At 44.7% G+C, this 20,467-nt stretch overlaps 1 protein-coding gene across 2 annotated transcripts in view; it reads left to right on the top strand.

Annotated features, from left to right (window-relative positions):
• Nucleotides 1-15,916, top strand: part of LRBA (LPS-responsive vesicle trafficking, beach and anchor containing) — a 497,077-nt gene extending 481,161 nt beyond the window's left edge. Inside the window, exons 53-56 of one of the 2 annotated variants that reach the window (XM_004685322.2) lie at nucleotides 4,550-4,651; nucleotides 6,754-6,950; nucleotides 9,826-9,977; nucleotides 14,760-15,916. In XM_004685322.2, the coding sequence (XP_004685379.1) occupies nucleotides 4,550-4,651; nucleotides 6,754-6,950; nucleotides 9,826-9,977; nucleotides 14,760-14,850 (542 nt within the window). In that variant the 3' untranslated portion in view covers nucleotides 14,851-15,916. The remainder of the gene's footprint in view (nucleotides 1-4,549; nucleotides 4,652-6,753; nucleotides 6,951-9,825; nucleotides 9,978-14,759) is intronic. The other variant, XM_012726881.1, reaches the window with a different exon arrangement.
• Nucleotides 15,917-20,467: the final 4,551 nt, after the last annotated feature.

The following is a 20,467-nucleotide window of genomic DNA, read 5'->3' as shown; positions in this document are numbered from 1 at the left end:
GTTCCTAAGACTAAGGAGATGACGCCAAAAACATCACAATCTTTGTTCGTTTTTCTAAGTGTAACTCAAAATGTGCCAGAAATAAATGCCAGGTCTTTTGTGTGTGTGTGTGTGTGTGTGTAACCTGGATTTTAATCCCCTTTGCCTTTATGGAGACAGATCTTTTTAAATACTTGGATGTTTATGAGCAGGATACTAGAGAAATTACTGTTCTTCTTCTGTATTTTCAGATGTTAAGTGGTGCAGAATCCATTTAATGAGGAAATATACTTAATGTTTTGAGGACACCAAAGAAACATATTTAATAAAAGCATATTTTACTCTGCCTAGTGGTGTAAAACATTTCACCTAATATTTTAAACATGGGTTCAGTTGATCTTTTGTGTGGCTTAATTGCAAGTTGGGCTGTGATAGCAGTATCTGTAGATGATGTCAGGGTCGTGTTCTGAGCTGCGCACAGCAAGAGCACTGATGAGTCCTGGTGTCCTTAACAGAATTTTGACTGTCTGTAATCTGTCCGACTCGCTCTGCCTCCAAGCCTGTCCCTGCAGAGTCACTGCGCACCTTTCCAGCCTTTGCCAAGGGTCTGCACCAGGAGCCGTGAACTGTTCTCCGGACAAAGACACCCATGCTTTTGAAGCAGTTGCTCAGGCTTTTCAAAGCAGGTCAAGAAGGCTATCCTCTTTTTTCTCTTTTTCTTTAAGAAGAGTTTCAAGTGTAGTCCCTGAAAGTAGCAGCAAGATAAATTTTTCTTTCAGCTTTATCAAAAGCCACAATGAGTTTCAAGTAATAAGGCTTTTAAAAGGTTCTTAAGGGAATCTCTTCTACCTTGTGACCTAGCTTTTAGTGGATTCTACTATATCAGCAAAAGTCAAAACTCTTTTATATTCATTAGCTACTACAAATTTTTAACAAAAGATTAACTTAATATTGCGGGGGGGGGGGCTTTTCCTCCTGCTCTTTACTTGGACTAGAGATTTCAGAGAGGAATAGTGATAGGTTTAGGGTATTTGAAACAGTCGTGTACAACCAATATTTTCTCTTTTGAACCAATTTTCCTGCTGGGTACAACCCTGTGAGCTGAAAAGAGTCTAGGAGGACAGCTACAGGTGAGCTCTGCAATGGCGATGCGTTACACGGGTCCCAGATTCTACTTCCGGCTCCAGACAGACATATGCATAGATAAAGTGCGACCTACCGCTGCCTTTTCTTTGTGAGGGGCTTAATGCTTGGGCTGCTCTGTGGCAGGAGGCTGTGGCAGTGTGGCTGCAGAGAGAGGAATCAGCCCTGTGACCACACATAAAGGCTGTGCACCTTTACCCTACCCGAGCAATTTCACCCCAAGTGGCACCTCAGATGTCCGTTGAACCCAAAACGTTTTGCACCTGTAGAATTTAAATCCCATACAATCTTTTTTCTTGTAGTCTTATATTTTAATATTTAAAGTATTTGGTTTGTTGAATGAAGTTCTAACAAGTATTTAAGCAGGTTTTTAGTTAAGGCAAAAATTTGAAGATGGTTTGATCTACACAGCACAGGAAATGGTACCAAGTTCAGTCTTTAAACAAGACCAGAAATAACTTTGTAAGACGAAGTCTCTCTTCATATTGTTGTGTGTGGACTTTTAGAGACTATTAATGTATATTTCCTAGAGAGGAGGGAACTTAAGTAGCATAATCTTTTTGCAGGAAAGCCAGTGAGTGTTCGTGAGAAGAACCCAATGATCATAAGTTTACCCTTATGCTTTTAATTTGTTGTTTTTCTTTCCCTCCCCCCTACCCCCTTCCCCCCTATATTTCCTGAGCTGTCTAACCTGCTTCCTGGGTTTGGGAAAATTTGCCAAACTTTGAAGCCAGAGTCCTAGCATTGAACAGTTCTTTATTTAAAGGCCCTAGGAAAAGAAAAATCTTGTTTCAGTTTTGAAATCACACAGTATGTTGGAGTCTCCTGATTTGTGGAGAGAAACTGTATGTCGGAGTCTCCTGATTTGTGGAGAGAAACTGTTGGTGTATAGTGAAGTGCAAGTATTTGGGCTTATAAAATGTCTAAATTATGAGTTTGTACAAAAGAATGCTTATATATTAACCCACTTAGTGGGGCTAATCAGGAAGCTTCCTAAGCTCTAACTCTAAGTCATAGACTATTCTCTGTGTAAAATAATTCTGCAGGGTAATTAGAAGGGTATATTAACTCTCTCTCTTCCAGGAAACAAACAATAGTTGACAGTAATCTTCTCACTTCCTCCCCATCTCCCTGAGAAAGCAGTCTTAGGTCTAGAAAGCAAGAGGCTCTGCTGACACGGCTCCCTGACTGTCCTTTGGGCGGCCACCACCCATCTGTCCTTTGTTTGCCTTGGCTCACTCGGGCTGCTGGCAGTTGCCTTCAGTTTTCCTTCAAACCTTCACTTTCCACTGCAGAATTCCAAGACAATACAAGTTAAAACACAAGTTGTACCACCATAGAATAACTTATGAAGACCAAAAATGGAGTCATGTTGAAAATGCATACCTTAGATCCTAATGATTTTAATTTTTCTATTATGAAAATATTGCAGTCCACATAACTGAGCACCATTTTAAAAATACTGTCTGGCAACATTTCGGATTGCAGGGCATCTTGAGGGAGGGGGTCATAAATGAGAACTAAAGCTTCGGGACATTTTAAAATTTAACACATTCATTTCTAATTTTTCTGGCAGGGTTATCTCATAGAAATTTAAGTACAGATCGCTTATATTATTTATTTCTTTAAAAGATTTCCCCCAGATTGTACTTTTTAAGGAAAAAATAGTTGCTCTTGTGATAAAATCTTTCTGGCTTGAAAATGTCAACTTTGTAATTAAGGTAGGCTTCCCTCCTTAAAGTTCTAAAACCTTGGACTCAAGTAAAACCAAGCTCCTAGTTCCACCTATCCCCTTCTTTGTAACATCATTTGAGGTCGCCCTTTGCCCGTAAGCAGACAGCCAGATCCAGAGTCTGGCATCATGTGGCCCAGCCAGCATAGCACACCATTTGAGATAATGCTTTAGTCGCACTTGGAAGTACCCGTCATCACCCAGAGCTTCTGTGGGGGTGGAGACAGACACATTTCTGTAGCATGTTTTCTAATAAAGGCATCAGAGGTGCCTCTCTCTATGATGGCGCCACAGAAAGCAGGCAAACAGGGCTAGAAGAGCAGATGCTGAACCTCTGACTTCTTGCTGGGGGGCCTTCACCTTCTTTGTGTTTTATTTTTTGGTCTTGGATCTCTGTGCATTCAGTAAAATTCCCAATTCCTCCTTTACTCTTTCCTCCAGAAGAACATAGACCTGTACACATACTTTGCATGAAACGTCAGAGAACTCATTGACCCATCATATAAAACAACTGCTTTGGAAGCTAGTTTCATTTTCTTTGACAGCCAGTACTTGCTTCACCACGGCAGGCTTCTGCTGGACTTTCCCTGGCCTGCCAGCGCTCTCCTCAGCACATGGCTATTCCAAGGCTGACCAAGGGCCTGGGGTTGGAAGACAACTCATTCTTTTACAGAGTTCTGCTTCTGGTCTTGCTGACCTACTGTCGGGTACAGAAAGCCCTTTGTAGATACTCAGTGTCATTTATCAGTCATATCAAAACCAATCCAAATCCAGCTGTAAGCAGAATCCTGCTCTCTAGCCTCACAAAGGGTTTTTTTTTCTTTGTTTGTTTTGTGGCTTTTCCCCTAAGACTATAAACCTAAAAGATGTTTGGTCTTAGCATAGTATTCTTCAGGCTCATTGCAGAATTTTTTATCCTTGTGGCCTGGCAAAAATCAAATCCACCACTTTCACTTATCTGTTCTGGGGCCAGCCATGGAATCGATTCCTTATATGCCAGCCATTTTCTTTTTAGTTTGGGGATGAAAATATAGAATGACTTCCTCCTACCTGTGAAAATGTTTTGAAACAGTTCCCATTTTTTGAGCGTCTTTCTCTGTTCCCCCTTGTTCACCTCCTCTTAATTTTCAATTATCCAGAATTGTATGTAAGAACTTCCCCTTTATTCTTTGAAATAACTGTGTAAAATTGATACATCAGGAAAATATTTATAAGCTCAGTAAAGATAATATGGGTATAGGAGGGGCTTCCTGGAGGTTGGGATCCTGTGCCGGGCTGTTTCCCTCAGATGGGGTCCCTGTCCTCTGGGCCGAGAGGGTGGGGGCTGTGGGGAAGGCATCTCTGCCTTTCTTTGAAATATGAATGAAGCCGAAGTTCCTACTGTGAGACGCGCCCATAAATCATCTAGTCAGGGGGCTTATGTTTATTTGAAAAGTATCAGAGGAATTTTATAATACAGCTCTTGATCTTACTTTAAGTTTTGAACTATAGCTTGATCATCATGTAAGGATTAGAAATTCAGTAACAGTTGGCCCTGAAGTTACAGCATAACTCTTGGACTTAGTTCTAGAACAGAATTTTTGAACACATTTCCAAACAACAAATCAAAGATTTAGGCATTACATTTGGTTTGAGTAGTGGGAGGTAATCCCCTGCAATGTTTGATTTGTTCTGTTCATCTGCTTTTTCCCAAAGGTGAGACCACCACTCCCCGGGCCATTTTGACAGGACACGACTATGAGATCACGTGTGCTGCTATCTGTGCCGAGCTCGGCCTGGTGTTGAGCGGCTCTAAAGGTCAGTCCCAGCCCCTTTGTAGAAGTCACGAGGCACGAATGTGGCACCTCTTGGCCAAGAACTGCACTGTTATGGTGGCCGGTTTCTGACCAGAGAGAGAGCAGCTTAGCCAGTGACTGAAACGTTCAGTTCCCCAGGGCCCTTGCCACATTCCAGGGCTGAGTGTCCACACAGGACCAGCAGTGATGTTGTGGGGCAGCCCGGCCATGGAGTATTGCCTTCACAGGGGATATTCTGGTTCACAACATTGCTCTAAAGTAAGGGAAGAACAAGGAACAGCTTTGTCATTTGTTTACTCTCCTGGGTTCTGGCTGGGCTGAGCTCCAGCTTCACCTGAATGGAAACCTCTGATCCAGCATAACTTCCAGATTTCAGAACCAGGCAGGGGCCAGGATGGCACTGAGAATAGACTGCAGAGACAGTTACACTGTGCTGCCTGGAGCCTTGCCGAGTAGCATCATCATCTATTTTGGGCAAAGATATTTTGGGCAGGCTTCCCCAAAGCACACAACAAGTCAGGATCTGACCGTGAATAGAGAGCTGTTTCCAGTGCATTCTTATTCCTTCCTGATAGTTCATCCCTCTCTCTGTCTCTGTCTTGTGCTGTGGCCTGAACTCACAGAAAAGTACTGTGAGCTCCCATTTCAGGCTTACCTAGTGGGGGAGCATAAACTGTCTGTTTCTTGAACTGTAATACTGAGTCTAGCTAACAAGACATTAAATATTCAGAGGCTCATGTTTAAAAATTTAGTTGGTCCAAACAATGAAATAATAACAGCAAGAATTCTACTAACTACTGGCTTTCTCCCCTTATGCCCAGTAATAATTTCACATACCCTCAGCTAACATGAGTTTCGGAGTATGTGTCATTCAAAGTAGATGTGTGAAATCAACGAACCAACTTCCAGGCTGTTCTTGCTTCACACAGAGAGGGAAAGAGTCTGCGCTCTGTGCAGGAGCCGAGTAGCAGACATGCAGTGTCCACTCACTGACTAAAGACGTGATGGAATTTCAGTGGTCACAATGCACCTCTGTTCACACAGTGTTGTCGGCCCAAAGCTGGCCCTGAAGCGGGCACTTGGGACATACTGACTGAAGCTTCAGCTTAAGCAGCAAAGGACTGATGCCTTTTGGAGTTATAACTAACGTGCAGGCATGTGGGAGCCGTGCAAAGCAAAGACTGGCTGAATGCACTTAAGTTGAGGAAGTTAAAGATTTAAAAACTCGTAGTGATCCAGAAACCCTATTTTTGCCAGGGCGTGCTGCCGGTTGTCTTGTGTGGGAACAAGGATGAGTCCATGTAGCCACGGGCGACTTGGCTGGGAGCGTAGCAGCGTGTGCACCCAGTTACCCTCTTGTCCACCTCAGACCTCTCAGAACTGATCACACAACCAACTTTGCTCATCGTTGTAGACTTGCATGCAGCAGACAAAATAGAGGAAAGGTTCTGCTCTCCACCAGCCACTTGCAGTTCTCACCTCCTCTTCCTCCAGCATCCCAGCCCGGGGCTGGTCAGCCTTGGGGCTGGTCAGCCTGGGACCAGTCAGCCTGCAGAGCATGATGTGGTGTGTGGAGGACTGAGCACTGCTGCTCCTTGATGAGGAGAAGCACAAGAGCTTACTGTGGGGTGGGAGCCACCGGAACAGACCTTCCCCACACAGGTGTGGGCAATGGGAGGGGAAAGGCTGAGGCCTTCAGAAACTGCCCACATGCTGCTCTCTGGCCCCCTGTGTAACGTGGGGAGTCATGTGTGCCCATGTTTCATTATGTCCCAACCTCCCTGGCAGCTCTTCTAGGATTTAAAATTTGTCCCTTTCTAAATTCCTCACATTTTTTTCACTTGTTGGCATAATGCTTTTCACAAGTTAACTTCCTGTCTCTTGGGAAGAAGTCCGTGACTCAGCTTCTTTCTCCCCCAGGTGGAAGGTGAGATCTGGTGGGCATGCCGAGGAGATTATGTAAAATAACAGATAAAAGATAACTTTTTTAAGCTTTCTTTAACTGTAACGTGGTTTTATAATCCTCTGACCTATGCTCAAGATTCAGATCACATCTGTCTGTTCTTACTAAAATGAGCTTTGCCTGTTTCTCCTCTGTGCCAGAAGGACCATGCCTCATACATTCCATGAATGGAGACCTACTAAGGACTTTGGAGGGTCCTGAAAACTGCCTGAAACCAAAACTCATTCAGGCTTCCAGGGAGGGCCACTGTGTCATATTCTACGAGAACTGCTGCTTCTGTACATTCAGCGTGAACGGGAAGCTCCAGGCCACAGTGGAGACTGATGACAACATCAGGGTGAGTTGATGACCTCTCGTCAGTGAGCTCACCTTTCCATCAGTGTGGCCAGGGAGGGGGGGGACCTCGCCCCCCCCCCCCGCCAACGTGGTTTTGAGTTGCTGCGGGCCTTCCCTCCATCCCAAGAGAAAATCATCAGGTAACACAAGGACACGGAGCTGCCTGTTGCTGACCTGGGCACAGTCAGGAGGTATTAGAGGGGCTAAAATCCTGACTAGCGATCTCATTGATCAAATTAGGGGCACTCCTAGCTCCTGTAGTGTTCATTTCTTAATTCAGGAAACTCCGTCTTTCTGCATTTTTCTCCACTGCATTTGACGGTATCCAGCAGGAAGGCGTACGCTGACACTCGGCTTTTATTTTTCCTTCCTTCCCACAGTCATTCAAAGCAAGTACCCATCAGAGGTTTTCCTTTCCTTCAGTCTTTACAATAGTAATTTTGATAATCTGTCACTTTGAGTTGCAATTATATTGTCAGTTACACTAGTAAATCTGTAAAATAATTTGAAGTCCCTTGCTGGCTAAAACAATTTCTGTGGCATTTCAGTTAGCACCAGAGGCTCTGAGCTGCTCCTGAGACGGCGGCAGGGAGGCGGCTCAGGCCTCACACAAGTGGGTTTTCCTCGTGCCTCATGGCCATTGTTTTGTCCTCGGTAATATTTCCCACTGGATTATGGGTTTAAGCAATCCGCTGCCTTTTCCCCAGCACTCCTGCACTTTATCATACTAACTTCCATGTGGCAACTGTGTGATTAAAGGGAGCTGGTCTACAGCGAGCGCTGCCTGCTCAGGGCTCCGGCAGCTGCCGCACAGCTCACTGCCTCAGGGCAGAGGGCAACCAGGTTGGGCCCATCAGAGCAGAACTGCAGTTCCCGGCACCTGAGCTGAGTGAGGAAAGGCGGCTGAGGGAATGAGTCAGCCAGCAGCACAGGCCTGAGTAAAGATGCTTGCTAAACCAGGAGCCCTGCAGGCACGCAGCCTGGGCAGCCATTGCAGTCACCAAGGTTTCCCACCTGTTTTTATTTAGATGCCAGATCGCTCGGCAGCATTTTGGTTAACATATAGCACATCAGCGAGGCAGCTGATCACTAAAATGTAAGTAGACAGCCTGTATGAAGCCACCGAGTTATTCTGTCCACCACTGCACCCAGAGGATCCATTTCCTCACTTCTCCCGAGGAAGCTGTGTTGAGGATCTGCACAGCGTGGCCTCTCCAGAGGCACTCGGGGCTTCAGAGGACAAGACCCTCCCATCTCTGGGTCTCTCGAGCTCTAGTCTCACCCGGCTACATATTGCAGAGGCACACAGGTTACGGGGCTGTGGGCATACAGGCCAGGGGCCGGTGGGGTGCTGCTCAAGAAGCCTCATTGACAGTTGCTTAGGAAAAAGGCAGGCAAAACATGGTTTGCACTTTGACAGGTACCGCGCTGGTGAAAATGCTGTGAATGCTGATAAATGTAACTCGGGTTTTAGTCCGAACAAAACTGGGATTCAAGGTTCTTTACTCGAACAAAGAGTTAAAGATTAATGGGTTTGTTTTAGTATAGCACTTATCCAGTGAAAAGCCTCAAGTATAAAACTCAAGTGAACCCCAGCCAGAAGGTTAATGGACTTTCATCAGCTGTATTTTATAAGTATAGAAATAATTATTTGTCCTACTCATCACTGCCGGTCCCGACACTCCCTGGAGGTTGCCATTTGTGAAGGGGTGGGCATATTGGTTTGTATTTCTCTTGAAAAATCTTATTATTTATATGTGGTTAAGATTTAGAGAATAGACAGGGTTTTCATTTCTTAGATGTATTTTTGTGTTGTGAAGAATGAACTATATTTACAAAACCACTAACAGTTGGCATTTACATGAATGTAAACACATAGCAATGAAATAATCCTTACTTTTCTGATTCAAAAAAATGTCACAGGGTAATGACTAAAGGTAACCATTAAAACTAGTGCGGAGCAGAGCAAATAACACTCTCCGGAAGTGAGGGGGTTTCCTTCCCGACAGCTCAGTCTTAGTCCCACCTCCACGGTGCCCACAGATCACGGGGACTGAGAACTCCTAGTGTCATGTAAAGAAAGGGGGTGTGTACCTCAGGGAAGGGCTTGGTGGGCAGGTGAGCGCTTGCAGCAGGAAGGGGCCCTCTCACTAGGTGTTGGCCCACTTTAGAAAGGGGCAAACAGTAAATATTTGAGGCTTTGCAGGCTCTGGCTCCTATTGCAGATACTGTTTCAATAGTCCTTATTTATGGGCACTGACATTTGAAATTCATGTAATTTTCAGTGTGACATGAAAGAGTACTTTGATCACCCCTGCGGAATTGGAGAGCAGGTTTTGGGGTCTGCGCTTCTGAGGCAGGCAGTTGTGGGCAAAGGAGAGCTCGGCTGGCACTGAATCTACCTTGGAGTCCGGCTTCTTGTTCAAGTCCAGCTCCTGCTGCTGTAAAAGTCCAGCCAGCCTAGGGACACTGTCAGAGCTGCCGGCCTTCTCCCGGGGAGCCAGAGCCCCCAGGTGGGGGGCTTTGAGGATCTGAAGTGAGCCAGCACTGCCCGCAGCCTCAGTACAAGATGGGCCCGGCCAGGCCGCAGCGCATCTAAGGGGCTGGCGCGGGCTCCTCGCCGCACAGCTGCCTCGGCCTGGCCCCGGGCCCCAGAGGCGCCGTGGACAACACCTGAAGGACTGAGCGTGTTTTGCTTTCCAAGCAAGAATTTAAAAACCAAAAACTCCACTACTGCCCAGCTTTGTCTGAGTTCTGAAAAGCAGCAGATGTCGGGTCCATAGGGGCCGCCTGGGCCCTCCCGCGGTGGCGGGGACCGAGGGCAGTGGGGCTCGGGCTCCTGGGCCACTTCCCCGCTGAGCGCCGCTCTGTTGCAGGCCATCCAGCTGAGCCGGGACGGGCAGTACCTGCTCACAGGAGGCGACCACGGGGTGGTCGTGGTCTGGCAAGTCTCTGACCTCAAGAAGCTCTTCACCTACCCAGGCTGTGACGCCGGCATCCGGGCCATGGCCCTGTCTTACGACCAGAGGTAAGACCGGCACCCGCTTCACTTCCAGTGTGGCTTACGGCTGCGCGGAGGTGGCAGGTGCGTGTGGGCTGTGCAGCAGGGTGGGCAGCGGTGCCCAGCGGAGGGTCGGGCTTCCAGTGTGCCTCTCAAAAAGTTGGATTTCTTTCTGACGGTGTCACTGCTCCTGGACGGAGGCTGAGTCCCCCAGGAAGAGGTAGGATTTAAGTAACCATCACGCTGATCACACTGCTATAAGAGCCTTTTATTTTCTTATGTTTTTTCTAAGAGCCATAAATATGTACTGTAAAACGTCTTTATCTCTGCTCAGTAGGATTCCATAGAGAAATCTGGCTTACTGCTTACCAAGTGGTAAACTGGAAGGAGGGGGTCCCTCTGTCACGCAGTACGCTCTTAATACGTACAGTCACTCATTTCAGCTATTTTTACTGTGGTAACAGACACATAAAATTTACCATTGAAGTCACTTCTTGGCACACAGCTCAGAAGCATCAGTGCATTCACTCTGCGGCCATCATCACCCCACACAGCAGCTGTTCTCGTCCTTCCTCTCCCAAGCTCACCTCATGTCTCTGAATTTGCCTCTTCTCGGTGCATGTTGAAAGTGGACTTGTGCAGTATTTGTCCTTTTTTTTTTTTTTTTTAATCTCTGCTTCATTGCGTGTAACACATGGTCAGGTTTCCCAGGTTCATCCATGTTGCCCGAGATCAAATCTCCTTCCTCTCTAAGGCGGCCACAGCTGCCTGCTGGTTCCGTCTGGGGGCTCCACACGCCCTCTGCAGGTGCTCATCACCCTCTGACACTTGCACCACAGAACCGCCCAGTGACACCTCTCAAGCACGCCCCTTGTCGGGTAGCACCACACCCTGTTCATCTGTGTGTCTGTGCACATTTGTGCACAGATACCTATACAAATCCCTGTTTCACTTCTTTTGGGCACATAACCGGGTCCTGTGTTAACTCTGTGTAACTTTTTAAGGAAATGCTAAACTGTTTCCATAGTGACTGAAACCTTTTCCTGTTGCCCCTTGGCAATGTACGAGACTACTAGCTTCTCAACATCCTTACCACACTTGCAATATTTTCATAAAATACCACCCAAATAGCTATGGAGTGATCGCTCATTTGTATTAATTTTCATTCTCTTAATTTTCATGAAGTCCAATACTTGAATAGAAGTGGTGGAAGCACGTAGTCTCGTCTTACTCTGCTCTTTATCACATTAAGGTACTTCCTTTTCTTCCTAGTTTGTTTTGGCATGAAGGGATTTTGCGTTCTGACAGATGCCTTTTCTGCATCCATTAGGATGATTTTGTGAAATGTTTGTTAATTCTGTTGACATTGTTTTATGATACCATAGAAAAAAATACTTGTGTGCTTGAGCATGGCACATAGATTGCAAAATTTGTGAAGATCTTTTGCACTGTTAAAGGAATATTGGTCTATACATTTCTTTTAATGTGTTTGTGTGACTTAAGTGTGAGGAAGTGTTCTCTTCTATTCAGCATATTAAAAGACTGTTAGATGGCCTCACCAGTGAGGCCATCTGGGGCAGAACTTTCTCTTGTAAAACATTGAATTCCAATGTTACAAGTCTTCAAATTTTCTACTTCCTCATGATTCAATTTAGATATAGTGTTGCTAAAATATTTTCAGTATGCATTTGGTCTTGGTATTCTCTTACAAATGTTTCCACTCTATAATGTTAGTAATTTGAAACTTTTTTTTAAAGACATCTATCTAATGGTTTTATTTTGCTGATTTTCTCTATTTTCTTTTCTCTAGTTCCATAAGGTATAGTTATATGCTACTGAGATCTTTCTAATGTATGTGTTTAGAGGTACAAATTTTTCTCTTAGAGAGCCAGTAAGGTTTGTTGTGTTTTCATTTTACTTTTTCTTCAGATAAATTTCTAATTTCCCTTGGAATTTCCTGTTTGACCCATTGGTTATATCTTTGCACATAAGAATAGTTTAGTGGTGTAACTAACATGTGGTTTGTCCCAGACTATGCTCCCTGTGCACATGAGGAAAATGTATACTAGGCTGTTATTAAGATATATATGTATATATATTCATACATCTGAATGTGTACATCTTTATGTATATATTTTATACATACTATAATATTCCAAAATTGTTTCACATATACTTGCATATACTTAAAAGAATAGAAATATATACATCAAGATATAAATTAAATGTTGCAGTCAAAAACTGTAAACTCATGCCATTTGCAACATGGATGGAGCTGGAAGGGATTATAATCAGTGAAATAAGACAAAGAAGAAAATCAGATGATTTTACTTACAGGAGGAATATAGGGGAACCAAACACAGGATCGGGGGGGGGGAGCCCAAAAACTAGCAGATGTAAGATAAATCAGACATTCAGCAGGGAGGGAAAAGCACACAAAGATCGATGACAGTTCATGGGTTACTTGGTAGTGGAGTTCTAAAAGGATTACCCTGTGAGGAACAGTGATGTAAAAATACATACATAAATAACACTTTGGACCTAAAAGTATTCAGTACATAACTGTAAGTACATCTAAATAAATGTAAACAATCATATGAATACATATTCACATGTGTATATAATGTCATGTAATGTACAAGCTAGAACATAAACACTATATGTACTTAAGACTAGTGTGCCATACTGTATAGCACTTTACATGTCATACAAGAAACCATATATTATCACATGTCATATTAAAGGAGGTATGCAATATATATGATGTAATAAAATCCAGAGCATGTGGATGGAATACATACAATTTAGAACTTGCATGCCATATGGAAAATATAGCATATGAAATAAAGACTAATTTTATATATGCTATGGCCTTCAATATGATAAATATATAGTGTGGCCTGTGTAGTATAAGAATTATAGCACCTGCTGTATGTCCTATTTGGCATATGCTATATTTATAATATTGTACCCACTGTGTGTGTGTATATATGCACACAATTTATAGAAAATTATAGCCACACTATGGCCCATACACTAAGTGACTTGCATACCATGGGGTGCAATATTGTAAGTATAGCAAATGCCATAAAGGACATACAGCATGCTCTGGAGACCCTACAGCATATGCAATATTGTAAATATAGCCCGTGTAATAAACAACTTATGACATATGCTATATATGTATGCCCCTGTGCCACAACCATGCAACAAATCACTTATCGCATGGGCTGCAGGCACACCATTTTGCGCCCATATGATAACTTCCATATTACATGCCATGCAATGATGTCCATATCGTGCATGCCATATTTAGAACCCAGGCAATAAACCACTTATCGCATGGGCACTATAAAATATAGTATGTGTCATGGGCATTATAGCATGCCATGCAATATGGAGAATATCATATGGACATGAGATAAACAGCTTTAGTGCATACGTACAACCTGGTAAAAATCACATGTGCAATATAAGGTGCATGGCACGTATGATGCAGACAGTGTAGCACAGCGTGCGATATGGATATTATAGCTTGACATGCAATACAGAGATAATATGGGGGAGATAGTGTTTGTGGTGTTTGTGGCCTATGTGATATTTTCTATATTGCATGTGCCATATATTTTATGGCATGATGGCTTATACAATGACAGTGATATGGCTATAACAGCATGATAATAGAAAGTAAAGCACATGTAATATGACATTTATCATACACAATATATACTGTATAGTATGGCATATGTTATTAGAGTACTTCAGAAAAACTATAAAATCCAATTTGCCTTATAGTTACAAATTTAGTTATTTTAGTATTTCTTACGCTATGTCCTGGTTTTTCTATCCATTAATCTTTTTCCCTTTATTTTTGTAATGAATTTACCTTTTTGTCAATGTAATAGTACTCTCCATTTTACTTAAATCCCAATTTATTTATTCTGGCCACCCTAGTACACTCCTCAGTATCACTTCTTGAATGGCATGTCTTTTCCCATCCTTTCAACTTGTATAGATCTTTTACAGACAACATGTAATTTCATCATGCTTTTTATTCATTTTGCCTGTCTGCCTTTTGATTATTTTAATTCTCTACAGTTAATTACTGATAAGACATTTCTCATTACTGTCTTATGTTTTCAGCTGATTTTTTAATACTAATAGCACATTTTAGTTCTTAATTTTTGTATTTTATAAAATATAATTTTGGTTAGATTGGTCCTACCTAAGCAAACTACAGAGAAAGCACTAAGATGAGCAGCTCTTCCAAACACCTGTCTTACTGCTTTTCCTGTTCCACCTTGTCAGGAACAGGAGAGCAAGCCCTGGTAGTAGTAGCTCCTGCCATTAGTGATCATTTTGTGAGCTGCTGTGTGAGGAAGACCAGGCCTCTACCTACAGCATATGGGACATAAAACATGCCTTTGTAGATTAGATCTCAGCCCAAATTTTGGTCACCACTGTTTTCTCACTCTTCATGTATCTTGCTTCCTCCATCAGCAGTGACTCTGAGATTGTGAATCTTTGATTCTGATTCCTAATGTACAAGGTAGGATTCACCAGCCTGGTCCCCCATAGGAATTAGCAATTTATGCAGAAATTTAGTGACTGGCTATGCTTTCCATGAAAAGGCAAACAATGGCATGTCGGCTGTGGCACTGAACTTACTCAGGACTGAATTTCAGACATTCCTGAGTTCTCAAAAAGTGTAGGTTGGACTGCCATCATCTCTACTTACCTTGGTGACCAGCAGCGGGCAGTTATTAGTCACAGCTTCCCGCAGTGTAAACGTCTGCCTCCGTCTTCCAGGTGCATCATTTCTGGCATGGCCTCAGGAAGCATCGTTCTGTTCTACAATGACTTCAACCGGTGGCATCACGAATACCAAACCCGCTACTGACAGGCACAGCAACCTGGGCCCAGCCGAGGAGAGGAAGGACCTCAGAGCACCTTTCTCTTAAAAATAGCTATCACATCTGAATGTAACTTAAATTTGTTCTAAAAGTGAAAATATTTTTTAAAGTTAATTGCTATTTTTGTAGACTTTGCTTGACTTTTCGGGGGGTATATAGCAAAGCAGAAAACTGGCTGCTGGGTTCTGTAGTTTTAAAAAAAATCTATATTTTTAGTCATAACAAGAAGTCTATTTTCACCAATTATGGAACTGTATCAGGGGCCTATTAAACCCACTTATTCTAGTTCTATTATGAAAAGAAGTCCCATTTATCTGTAATCTTGGAAAATAAATGATTTTAATAGTAGGGAGGGGGTTATTATACTGGGATATAGGGGGATTTTATGCTATATTTGGGGTCCTGTATTTTTCCAAATGCGTCTATGTTTCCTCAGCACTGAAATTTCTGGGATTTAAATAGTAACATTTAAATTATAATAAATGTAATTTAAAACATCTCAATGAATGATTTCTGTCAATATTATTCCTCAAGCATGTTCTAGACCTAGAGTATTATGGTTTGGGAGAGGCTGATTTATTTTATTGTGTGGTTAGCATAGAAAACCCACTGTTATAGTGTGAATGCCTACAATGTTTTCCTGATCTGTTGTCTTCATAGCACACCAAAATGGAGTGATGGAAATGCCCCTGGGTGCACTACTATTGTTTTTCTTTTAAAGTAAATGTAAATACCAAAGCTCACCCCGAGGTCTGACTGCGTCTGACTGCGTGAGCAGAGCTCCCCACCCCGGGTCTGGGTCTGAGAACAGAGGCTGCCAGGTGCTGGATTGGCAACACCCCTTTTACTGTCTGTTGTTATTAAACTTGCCTTCACTTACCTTTTTTGATTAGCAATTTGTACTAAGAAACAATGTTATTTTGGTGTTGTACAATTCTACTTTTCTAGTAGACTGCTGTGTGGAATTATGTGAAAAACATTTGAGAAAAGTTCTGTAATGCATAAATAAATTCTTTGTAAGTTGTGAAACTCTTGAATTGAAGCTGACATTCCACTGATTTCTTTTGCGCCTTACCTAGAGGGCCCCGCTTTTCTTCTACACTTTCAGTTCTTCTCCAGAAGCAAACATTTAAACACCTGAGTTCACTAGAAAAAATTGAATAAAATGCAATTTGTCATTGGACTGTTGGAAAAATCTTTTTTTACTCCTGATTTTTAAACACAGGTGGAGAAATTATTTGTAAAGAAATGTAAAACTCTGGTCTAGTCATAGTGTTGAGCAATAATAAGAGTAACAATGCTGAACGAAAAGACAGAGTCTGCTCTGGCCAGACAGTAGCCTCTTCTCAAGACTTACAGGAATGGGGTCTCCTTGGTGGCTCCACACGGGACTAAGTCTCAGCATTCTCAAGCTGTCGGCAGTCATTGCAGCGTGAGTTCATCCTTGACCAGGGAGCTGACCCGCATAGCACAGACCTTGTCTGTCTCATTCACTCCTCCCTTCAGCAATGTATTTCATAGATCCACCTGTTCTCCCCACTCTGCCTCTGGTGGGTCCTCTCCCGCCCTGTACCTCTGGTCTACACTCTGGCTCTTATATGCATAAACGAGTAAATCTAAAAAAAAAATAAAAGACTGACAGGAATGAGAACACTAGCTCTGATGCTAACAAATGACCCAACTTTACATAATTTCATCTGTGATTGTTCATGGTTTAAAAAACAATGGTGTAAGAGAACAATAGAAGGCAGAAATGTAGGATTTAGAATCAAACGAGAATACCCGGTTACCGGTAAGTTACACATTCTCATAGGTATTACTGTGTGATGTGATATTTTGGAAATTACAGAAAAAATGGTAAAAACAAAAATCAGAAGCAGACACAAGGTACTTCATGTGCCCTCTGTGAGCAAGGTTAATAAGGCAGTTCCCTCTTGGAACCTAAAGGAATACCATCATCCTCACTGCCTTTATTGGTCTTAAAACATACAACTATGGCAAATTAGCTGAAACCTGAGTAAAGTGATGCCCCATAAAAGAAATACAGCTGGTCTCAACACAGGCCTGTTAATATTGTCTGATTTTAACTCCTTTGTCTGATTTGAAAAACCTTTCTTCAAATGAATGTGAATCACTAGGAAACAAAGGCAGAGTGGAGATGTTTAGTGTGAGACTGGACACCACACAGACAGGAAACCCGGCAGCACCTTCATCAAGCAGGCGCAGGGCCGGTGCGGTCACACCGGCCATCCCCGCTGACGAACCTGCGCCCTCCGGAGCGAGTCTCCTCCCTGATAGTTCTGATTCTCGCAGAAGTATCACCCACCTGTACTCGGAGGCGAAGTGCTGCTAGGCCTTGGTGAAAAAGCTTAAACACTCAGAATAAAGAGCATGAAACCTGGCAGGCAAACAGGTAAACAATTCACTCACAGAGGAGGATCTTATTCCCAGAGTACACACAGCCATAAATAAATGCTCTAATTAATTCAAGAGAAAGAGCACTGTCACCCCTGGAAATACCACTGCAGAGGACGGAGCCGATGCAGGATGGCAGCCAGTGACCGTGGACAACCGGCCTGCCTTTCCCACCTCCGGGGCAGAGCCCCGCGGGGCAGCCCTGAGCATCTGCACCGGCCCTGGCACCTGGCTGTAGCAAGGTGGCAGCCGGGAGTCAGGGAATTCAGCGACTGACTCGCCCTGCACCCCTTTTGGCTGATAAGATTAAAAGCAAATGTAAGCGCTCAGCTTTCCCAAGGTGGGAATTTCAAGGCAGAGGTTCTCAGTAGGTGTCCTGGGTGTATGTCTACTGCAGGTGGTTTCCAGAGCTCCTGGCTAGGCCCTCCCCGGTCGGTCCGTCCTGCGCACTCCATCACTGCTAAAGAACACAGACTGGCGACTCAGATTCCACGTGCAGCAAAAGAGCACAAGTGTCTTCAGTTGAACAGTTGGTAGGGCCTGGCTGAGCAGCTCTGCCAGCCACAGGTATGCGGGACCATGGCGCGCCAGGCCTCCTCTCCTCTCACCAGGACACCCCACGTCCACAGACACAGCGCAGTAAGGAGACACCAACTCAAATCTGCTTAAACCCAGCACATCAGCAAATGCACCAGTGCTTGGCCAGATCTGCCCTCCAACGCAGGAAGGAAGAGTTTCTCTCTCAACCAGGAGACCCTTGTCTATACCATGAAGTTAACTGACCCTGTTGGCATCATGGGCTGGAAGGGCAGGGTGAGCAAGGAAGCTGGGAAGTTTCCTTCCTGATTATAAATAGGAAGGAAAAGTACATAAAATAGCAAAGTATACTTTAAAAACTCCCTTCTCTTTCAGACGAGTGAGACAGACCCTTTTTGGACTTTAGTAGTGAGAAAAGCTGAGTCCACATATACTTCCTGGGTCCCCCAGAGTCCTAAGACTTAAAAAACCCAAGACGGCTGTTAAAGACACAGTCACGGCCCTCCCAGGTGGCACAGCAGGTTAAAGCACTGCACAAAGAAGGTTAAGCCACTTCTGCATGAGTTCGATCCCCGCCTGCCCCGGAAGAGATCCACATGGTGTGGCAGACCTCTCCTGACCCGCCTGCTGCTCCCCTCAGCAGTGTACTTCATCGATCTACCTGTTCTGTACCCCACTCTGTCTCTGGTGAATCCTCTCACCCTTCGCATCTCTGGCCTGTACCCCAGTTCTGTATGAATAAATAAATCTTTAAAAAAAAAACCAAAAAAACAGTCACATCCCTGCCAGTCTTCAGGCTTCGAAGCAGAAATGCCAACTGTTGAGCACTGGCCCATTGTTCTCTCTGAAACCGGGGTGGTTTAGCCTGTAGTCAAGCTACCTTCCCAAAGTTCCTGAGCTCTAGGGAAGAGGCAGTCTCCAGTCTCCACCTTCCCTCCAAATTCCAGTCACATGCCAGAAATATGAATTATTTTCTGCCTCAAGTTTAGGAATATTTTTCTTTGCCAAAACCAGGATTCGGGCTAGCTGGCGATTTCCTCATACCTGGCAGGAAGAAGCTGGCTGCTGTGAAGCTTTGGAACTGGGTGATTTAAATACATTCCCCAGACCTGGCTTCAACCTGAGCCCAGACAGGAGCTCAGTCCCCCAGGCTGGAGGCAGCCTCACCACCCCAGAGGCCATGGTGCCCAGCACAGCCCAATGAAGGGGCAGCTGAAGTTTGGGAAGAAGCATGACAAGGGGCAAATGACCTCTGCCATGTCTTCCCCTCGCCCCTCAAGGACAGCCACACCTGCAGCTGTGGGTTTTACCCTAATCCCCTTCAAGTCCACCAGCCGAAGTGAACCCCTGTTGCACACATCACCCTCCACAGAGAAAGTTCATCCAGCAGAGCTCATCCCCACCTCACACCTCTGACACCTCTTAGGCTTCTCCATCTTCACCCGCTGGGTCGGGTGTCCCCCCACCCATCCACCCTAGAGCCTTGCTGGTTACCTGGTGGGGCGGCAGGGAGAAGCTGCCCAGCCCCAGCAGAAGGGGAAAAGCTCTTCTCCCACTGGGTTTTTCACATCTCTGCCAGGGGACTGTGGTGTGGCTCAAATGAGATGGAGCAAATACCCTGTAATCTTGGGGTGCTTATTGAGCATCTAAGCATTTCCAAAACCCGGATGACCACCCTTGAAACAGCCAATTCCGTGACCGACAGCCGTGTCAGACGCTCTCCACACGCACACGTCACAGCTGATCCTTTGTGCCTTCTACCTCTGACCTCGCTCGGGTCCCCACCCAGAGCAACGGAAAGCAGCCCGCACCTCCCTCTGCAGAGTTCTCGCACAGCCGGGCTCTGCCAGTCCGTGCTGTCCAGGCCTGAGTCTCCTCCCCCTGTGACCTCCCCGCTGCGCCCCCCCCCTGGCTTCGCCCGCCCTCCATACACCCCCAGGAACAGTGCCGCATGGAGAAGCACTCCACCACTGCTGCCCTGGGTCCGCAGGAGCCTCTCGAGAAAGGACGTGCAGCAGCTGCGTGCCCGGATCGGTCACACAAAGCTGGGCACACGAGGCTGGAGTCGAATCCCAGGATGCCACACTTGACATCACACTTCGGATCGGCGTCCTAACATGCTGCCATGACTCTAGGTCAGTCCGTCCCAGGTAAAGCATGGCTAAGCTGGCATTCAGCACGGATTCACTTCACATGTCAATAAGAAACTAAGCTCACAGACCGGCCTGTGGCCTTTCTTTAGAGCTGTCCAGGAGGCAGATGGCCATGCAGGTGCCCAGTCCAGACTGAGATCTGCTGTGGCGCACATCAGTACCCCAAAGGTAAGCTCTCCCAGTAATTTTTCATATCGATTACCTGTTGCAACTTGTTATCTTTGGAGACACTGAGTTAAATGAAATGCAATATAAAATTTAGTCTCACCACGCCTTTTCTTTTTTCTTTTAACGTGTAAGGCTGACAGGACATGCCTGGGGGGTGGGGTCCCCCTCCAAGGCCACCTCAATCCACCACATTTAATTCACGCTCACCTTCTTACCCAGAAAACATTCTGCTGATGTTCTGTCAAATGTTTCCAATCCATGTCTTCCATGCTCTTTCCATCAGCAACCTTTTCAAAGAGAGAGACAGACACACACACTGATTCTGGGTTCA

This window comes from Condylura cristata, unplaced genomic scaffold (assembly GCF_000260355.1).
Source record: "Condylura cristata isolate star-nosed mole 26May11 unplaced genomic scaffold, ConCri1.0 scaffold00018, whole genome shotgun sequence".
Taxonomy (NCBI): Eukaryota; Metazoa; Chordata; class Mammalia; order Eulipotyphla; family Talpidae; genus Condylura; species Condylura cristata.
Note: the sequence above shows the minus strand (reverse complement) of the source record. Positions and strands in the feature narration are given on the sequence as shown.